The sequence below is a fragment of the Clinocottus analis genome, unplaced genomic scaffold (genome assembly GCF_023055335.1).
Source record: "Clinocottus analis isolate CAN_PGR_092001 unplaced genomic scaffold, fCliAna1.0.p SCAF_27, whole genome shotgun sequence".
Classification (NCBI taxonomy): Eukaryota; Metazoa; Chordata; class Actinopteri; order Perciformes; family Cottidae; genus Clinocottus; species Clinocottus analis.
In genome coordinates, this window is record NW_027176009.1 from 4,239,762 (window position 1) to 4,247,767 (window position 8,006).

The window sequence follows — 8,006 nt, forward strand, 5'->3', positions numbered from 1 at the left end:
CTACAAACAGTGGGTCTACGATTAAACTTAACTGGAAGTGAAGTACGGCAGGATACAACACACCTGATGAAGAACGTTACGCCTGTCCATACCTGACCACACCCAGGCTAAATTTAAAATAACAAAAACAATTGAGTACCCTGTGTGAGGTTGTTTGCATTACCTGCCACACCTTATCCATTCATTTGACTTCCCTTTAAAAAGAATGCAACAACTAAATATGTCTGCAACCGCAACACTCTTGCATGTGAAAATAGGACAAACAACAAAAGAAAATGATCAATTAAAGGATGTCTGAATTCCATTTAGCTGCTTCCATTTCAGGATCTTTATATTGTTTATGTTAACTCACTGTCTCACTATTGTGGCTTACTGGGTCACTGGAATAGAGCCATCTTTCATGTAATTAGTAACAACAGTGTAGTTCCAGTGAAAAGGCCCTTACTTAGCATAGCTCATCTGCGACATGAGCACAATCTTGTTTCTTCTAAGGAGGGACATTATTTTTTAAATGTTAAGTAAAACCTGATGTGTCCATATGTTCTGGGTATTGACAGAAGTTTGGCTGATCCAAACACAGAACGTTGGGATTAGAGTGGAAAGTATCAGCATAATTGAAAGTATGAATGTCGAGCTGCTAAGAAATGAAGCCCTTGCTCATGTTTCTTTGTAAATGGTTCTGACTGGTACCCTCAAATGTCTCTGTGGTGTGAGTGGGTGGAAAAAGCCTCTCTGCTTGATCATCTCAGATAATGAAACACTGTCGAGTGTGGCTCATGTCAAATATTGTCAAGCGGAAAGATTCAGTGAAAAAGACAGATGTCTTCTTACCTGATTCTTTGTCTTAGTTGACTTTCCACACCTCAAAGCAATCGTTAATAATGGTGGCAAATAACATTACATATCCAAATGCACGGATTCATTTTAAACCCAATGTTTATTTAGCATTGTTTTTATTGGATTTCACAAACATTGTAAAAAGTCATCTTAAAATAGATTTTGAATGCTTAATAAATCATTTGACAGGCTACTCAACCAGTAATACAATGAAATATAACCATGAAATTATCTCCTTCAACATTTTGTCACTTGTTTGTTTTTCTAAGTGTGGCGAATATGGGAGGGCATTTCTTGTTATGTTGGGAAATGATTTGTGATAGCTTCAGACACCAATGCAATGGGTGGTTTTGCATCCTGTCATGTGATTTCCTGTAAGCTGTCAAATTTAGACGCAGTCTGCGTGGACAGATTTGACATCTGCTCTACCGGCCAGAAAGTGAACCGTATACCAACAGGACTTTACGAATAACACTAACTCCAGATCAGCTCCTCCAGGGTCTTCACTTCAAGAGGACATTGATGGTGTGCAAAGCAGGATGTTTAGATGCAGATTGGGGAAGTAACGTTTTTCAGTTTGAGTTGTAGCTTTGGTGGAGATGTTTGTCGACTTGCGTTTCATAGAAAGTGAGTAGATTGGTTTGTGAAGATTTGTTATATTATAGGAAGTGAAGGCAGGATAAAATGGTGGAGCACAATGCTGTCAACTTCATGAGACTCCTGTCAGGTAACAGAAACATTTTACAAAAATGTGCCTTTCTGTGTGTGTGTGTGTGAGAGCGAGAGGTGTGACATGATTTTAAATACTTGAGCTTATTAGACACTACTGACATTAGATACAGAGGTAAAACAAAATCAAAAAAGGAAAGCATGCAAATGCATATGCATATGCTTCTCCAGTAAGTAAGTATGTTTAAAAACTCAAAATAAATGTAATTACAAGTGTTGGGAATTTAATGATAATTTTTTTAAGCAGAAATGTCAAGCATTTCCTGGTTCCAACCTTTCAGACGTAAACATTTCTCTGTTTTATATCATTATAAATTGAATATTTTTGGAGTTTTGCACTGTGGATCAGACTAAACAAAACTTTGAGGATGTGACCGTGGGCCTTATTTAGAAAATTATCTGCAGATTTATGATAAAAGTGGGCCTTACGACGGTTGCAACCTGTAACAAATACTGAGCTAAGTAAAAACGTCAAGTAAATATGCGCTGTGATCTACATTCATGTGTTCTCACCGCAGATGAGAGCACTGTTTCCACCGTGTCGTCGGACTCTTGTGAGTACTATCAGACAGAGATATTTGATCAGCTGCCCAGCATCCAGGCCAGCCGGCCCAAGCAGGACAGACAGGGTCTCTGGGAAACCTACGAGGCCGACCAGGGTGGCCCAGACGCGGGGGAGAGGATCAGCAACGGCCTCCTGTCCAGAGGGCCCAAAGACAAGGCCTTTACACAGCCGCTCAGGAACCTGGTCATGTGTATTCAGGGCAAGAGGGACGCCAGGTGGGAGAGGTCATTCTAATATGTTGCTGTTTAGCACAGACACAGCCGAAGGCACAAATTACTTTTTCTAACTTTGTGTTTTTTTCGTGACTAGTTAGACCTTGGATGGGTCATTACAGACCTCCGTTGCCTTTTGGGTTAGGGACAGGTTGTATATATAAATATGAAGGTTCTGGAGTTGCAATTGTTTCTGTCCAACGATCTTGTTCCTGTGACCAATAAAGATTAACTGGGAGGTTCCTGTACCAGTAGATGATGTTACATGGGAGAACACTCTCAGTGTCTCGAGTCCCATTGGAAAATAACCCTGGTGATGACATCACTATGATGTCAACAGGGTAACTTTTGAAAGCTGCTTCACAGCCACAGAAGACAATTTACAGCAACTACCTTTAAATATGTTCAAATATTAATCAGGAAGAGTTTGTTCGCCCCCCTTTTCTAAATGTTATATTCAGCTTTTAAGTGTTTAAAGTATTTTGTTTAAAGTGTTTTCATGCTCAGGGTTTAACATGTTAAAATAAAAAAAGGCATTGATGAAATATCATGATTACTCTGCTCATTAGGGAAAGGAGGAAAATGCAAATCAGCAATATAGGTTTTTGGGAGTCCTGGAGGCGGAGCCAGAGCATCAACAGGAAGAGGGTTTGGGCACAAATGAGAGGAGCTCTATCAGGCTTGTTGCCATGGCTGCACACTCTCCACACCATCGAAGGTACTGATTATGATGAGGACTAGTTTGGCCTCTTGTTAGTTTCCAGTGTATTGCATTGCCATGATTGTATTATTTCACCCAAACATCATTTACAACTCTAACCCTCAGTGTTCTGGTCCAGGCAGGTTTGGAGTGGGCGTGAAGGCCTACTTTGTGTTTCACAGATATCTGTTTTTCTTGAACCTACTTCACTGTGCTCTTGTCTGTGGTTTCATTCTGGGGCCGACAGCATTTTATGGCAGGAGCAACAGCAGTGGTGAGTCACAATGATGTTAAAGTACATCCAGCACAACTCAATGGAGACTCCTGCATAAACAATGGTGTGTTGTTCTCTGCGACGTTACAGAGCCTTTGAAGTTTGGAGGCAAAGATTCTGTTCTGGACTTCTTCCTGGGATCGGTGAGGGTTTGTTTGCTTGTGTGTTTGTATGTTTTATACATCTTTCATATAATATATCTTCTTCCTTCTACAGGGCTACCTGGATCGTTCTCCAGTCTTCTTTGGTTTCTATACTCGTGGTTCCCTGAATTTGCAGTGCTTGAATACACCGCTGCTGTACCTCGCTGGAATGCTCATCATCCTCTTCCTCAGTCTCATCCTGGTGGTCCGTAGGTCAGTGAGGAAAGAACTGCAAAAGAACAATACGTTTCGATATCCATTTTCCTAACGTTCCTAAGTATTGCACCTGTGAACTCCTTTGATAGAACGACGGTTGGCTACAAGCACACCTGGATGCTCGGAAAGCCTTACGGTATGAACGTGAGCTACAAGATCTTTTGTGGTTGGGACTTTGCCATCCTGGACCCGGCTGCAGCCACTCTCAAACATTGCTTCATCAGAAACGATGTCAAGGTGAAGTGATGAGCACATATTACCAACATGCATGATGGCGCTCCTCCAGTTCACCACAGTTTATGGCCAAATGCTGGTCAAATAGGGAATCTGTCCAATGTATTGCCCTTTGGCTTTTTCCCATCCTGCATATAATGTTGGGTCCATTGTGTTCAATGGATATGTCTTGCCTCAAACTTTCACAATCAAACTATTCAGTGACCCTTCATGCCCTGTAAGGGGGCATCTGCATGTTTTCTCAACCCACCTTTTCAGGTGAGGTGAAACTTGACAAGGTGGGTTGAGAAAACATGCAGATGCCTTGTTTTGGTACATAAAACACTTTTATTTTAAAACACTTAGTATTTTGGTACTATGTACCAAAATAGTGTGAAACATAGTAGTTTACAGTTACAGCTTTATTTACAGCAAGCAGTTTTATTTTATTAGCAATGGCTGATGAAAACGAGTTTCCAACCCAGCTTTCAAAACGATGTATTTACATACACACACACACACACACACACACACACACACACACACACACACACACACACACACACACACACACACACACAACCCTGACTATACAGTCACAACTGGTGTCCCATGCATCAACATTGAGGCAGATGAGGAAATAGTGATGCCTGCTTTAGAAATCAATGGTTGAAAGTTTCTAACCTCTTTGTGGTACCGGCTCAAAAGGGAAATATGAACGTGAAAAACTCATTTTAAAAAGAAACAAATACACTGCTCTTATCATCAAGCATTTCCTCTGGGCCTCTGACAGAAAAGCGTACACACTTTCCCAACGCATGTCTTACTTTCTAGTTCTTCAAGGTGTACTATATATGTTCAAATATTCTGATTGAATTAAAACACTGGCGACGCTCCTCTCTCTGTTCATCCTCAGCTGTTCCTGGAGGAGCAGAGTTTCTCTCTGCGCCAGGCTCAGAGGACACTTGGACACAGGGCGCGTCTCTACCTGCTCAGGTTTGTCCTCAACCTGCTCGTTCTGTCCCTGCTGGGTGGAGCCTTCTTCCTCATCTACTTCGCCACCAAAACATCGCAGAACGAGGTGAGACTTTGATGCTGGTTCTGTTCCAGTGGGTCCTGGATTTGGTGAATATAGATTTTCACATCTGACTGTGTTTCTCAGACTGGGCACTACTGGTTGGTCAGCCTGGTCCTCCAGTACCTCCCTCCAATCACCATCACCTTTGTCAACCTGCTCCTCCCTCACATTTTCCGCAAGATCTCATTTTTTGAGGACTACTCGTTCACCATGCAGGTCAATGCCACTCTTGTGAGGTACGGTGCACACACACACACACACACACACACACACACACACACACACACACACACACACACACACACACACACACACACACACACACCTGACTATACAGTCACAAGTGGTGTCCAATGCTTCAACATTGAGGCCATTGGTTTACACTGGTCTTTTCTTCAGGAGCATCTTCTTGAAGCTGGCCTCACTGGGGATCTACTTATTTTTCATCTTCACAACAACAAATCATCAGCAAGTGAGTTGAGGCTGAGATTTATGTTTCACTGTCCTGGAGACTGCTCTGTGATGTCCGATCAATGATTTTAATTGTGTGTTTAATCCCTTTATATTTGTGTATTCCTTTTACAGTCTTCCTTTCACTGCAGGGAGAACATGTTTGGTAGAGAGATGTACAAGCTGTGTATCTTCAACTTCCTCGCCACTTTCTGCAACGCCTTTCTCTTGAACTACCCCAGGAAGTGAGTTTGTACCCTTTCACTCCTTTTCAACATTGTGGTTTGAATACAAATATCAATGCGTTTGGAAGAGCTTGGCTAATGAATGAAGCTCAGTTAGTAAGTTGTCAAGCTCCATGAACGCTCCTCTGACGAACAGGCTGCTGCAGGAGAAGTACCCCTCATCCTTGCTGGCCCGGTTGTTGGGGAACCAGCGCTTCCTGATCCCTTTCAAAGTGTTGGATCTGGTGTACAGTCAGACGGTGTCCTGGGTGGGAGTCTACTACTGCCCTCTGCTGCCTCTGATAGGAACGGTCACACTGATGGCCACCTTCTACATCCAAAAGGTTGCCCGGGACGTGAGAGTTGTGGACCTGAACTCACATCACTCTCTTTGTATCTCTTGAATCTCACTTATTAACATAAAATGTATGGACGAATGTGAGACAGAGATAGTTTGCCAGGCCAGCTGTTTCCCCTTGTGTCTAGTCGTTATGCGAAGCTAAGCTGAATGTCTCTTGGCTCGAGCTTCATATCTAACATCATGTGAGTGGTATCCAAGCAAGATTCCCAAATTGTCGAACTATTCCTCTAAGTAATCTGTACATTCGTCACATTCTAGAGATTTGAGTCTGGCCTGAAATATGGTTTGAAAGTTCATCAGCTTTCTTCAAATTCTCTACTTTCCTGGCTCTTATTTAATCCAGTTCATGGTCCATGATTCAATGGAGTTGTGACAAGAGGTACACATTTTCCAGCAACGTCCACGTCCTTCTCTCTCACATTGTCTTCAGTTCACGGTTCTGCGGTGCTGTGTGGCAGAGCAGAGGATGTTTCGAGGCTCCAGCTCCTCCGTTTTATTCCACTTCATGTTGCTGCTCGGCCTCCTAATGGCTGCAACCACACTGGGCTTCAACCTCTACCAGACAGAAACCACACAGGACGAATACATGTACTTCTTTTACTCTAATTTCATTTCTAATACTTTTGACTCACATGTTGACATACCATCTACATTTAAAAGTATGTTTTTAAATGCACCCTCTTAGTTTCTTTAGTTATTTAATTAAATATATTATGTAAAAAAGGCACATCTTACCTGTTAGCACGAGAAGGAAATATCTCATTTGTATTTAACTTTTCTCTGCACTCGGCAGCTCATTACCCAATTTTTTATCCTCTTGCTTCAGGTCCTCCTGTGGTCCATTTGGAAATGGAGAAACTGTATTTAATGTGACAAGAGTGTGTGTGAACAGCCTCCCAAGCCCGGCACAGACCACGCTCCGCTACCTGGCCTCTGAGGCCTTTGTCCTGCCGCTCATACTAGCTGAGATGTAAGTATGTAACAGGTTTGTGCAAACGCTGGCTCTGTATTTGCAGTGAGTTGAATTCTTCCAGTTTGAAGTAAAACAATTAAAATCTATGTTGAGAGGAGAACGAGAAACACTGAGTGTACAGTTGTAAACATGTTGTGTGGAAGTGATAATCTTCAATGGATGCAAACTTTCTTCTGATCTGCTGGTCTTGATTCTGCTCCGAAGTTTAATCTTAACCTCCTATCTGTCACGGGGACGAGCCAATCAAAAGGCCATAGAGAGACTGAAAGACATGCTGGTTATGGTAAGTCACATGTCATCAAACACTTACATACTTACAAATCAGACACAGAAAGAAGATATTTGAGTTACTGCAGTTGATTTGGTTGTCGTTAGTGAATACTTCATATGTCTATTGGTTTGTTATGCTTTTCTAGTTTACCTGTGTGCATGCAATGCTGTTAAATGTGTCTGGCTTCTCTCTCACAGAGCAGCTCAGATAAGCGTTTCCTGGTAAAACAGCATGCCACGATGCTCAGACATCAGAGAAAACCACAGAGAGCGTGTTCTGCAGCCATCGAAGAGGACCCGTCTCCTCAACCAAGGACCCCCCTTTCGGCATACTAACTGATTAAAGTCCATCCCCAGACTTAATATACTATTAAGCTTAAATGTAAAGCCATGCTTTTAAGCAACCACAGTTGGCCAGATGGCTGGGGTGGTTCCAGTTACATGATGTACAAAGATAAGAAAAGCAATTGTGACCTATGCAATGGTCTTATTTCAACCTTCATATGATGCATTCTTTATATAATCTTTACATTGTATTATTATTTGAACGTCCTTGTGTGAATGCTAAACAGTGTTTGCATTTTTCTTTTTGATACTTTATGAATTTTTGCATTTTAATGTAAGTTTATCATCATTCACATGATGGCCATAGTAATAAGTTGTGTTCCAAAATGTGCCTTTTCCTAAATTTAATGAACTGTGAGTGATTTTTAAATATCCTGCTCAATAAACCTTTGTGGTGTGTGCATTTTTAAGCTTCA

General features: G+C 41.8%; 1 protein-coding gene across 1 annotated transcript; it reads left to right on the forward strand.

The window, feature by feature from the left end:
- The first annotated feature begins 1,365 nt into the window (after positions 1-1,365).
- Positions 1,366-7,991, forward strand: tmc8 (transmembrane channel-like 8). The gene is made up of 16 exons (XM_068592465.1): positions 1,366-1,564; positions 2,085-2,346; positions 2,913-3,061; positions 3,183-3,317; positions 3,408-3,460; positions 3,534-3,673; positions 3,766-3,913; positions 4,806-4,970; positions 5,052-5,203; positions 5,367-5,439; positions 5,553-5,662; positions 5,799-5,985; positions 6,433-6,590; positions 6,829-6,972; positions 7,180-7,258; positions 7,444-7,991. Exons 1-16 carry the CDS (start codon positions 1,522-1,524, stop codon positions 7,579-7,581), a joined length of 2,136 nt encoding a protein of 711 aa, XP_068448566.1. The 5' UTR covers positions 1,366-1,521; the 3' UTR covers positions 7,582-7,991.
- The last annotated feature ends 15 nt before the right edge of the window (positions 7,992-8,006 follow it).

Coding starts and splice junctions, on each gene's coding strand:
- tmc8 (XM_068592465.1), top strand. CDS start 1,522: ATGGTGGAGCACAATGCTGTCAACTTCATGAGACTCCTGTCAG. Junction 5,663..5,798: donor CTCTTGAACTACCCCAGGAA/GTGAGTTTGTAC, acceptor TCTGACGAACAG/GCTGCTGCAGGAGAAGTACC. Junction 7,259..7,443: donor TGAAAGACATGCTGGTTATG/GTAAGTCACATG, acceptor TCTCTCTCACAG/AGCAGCTCAGATAAGCGTTT.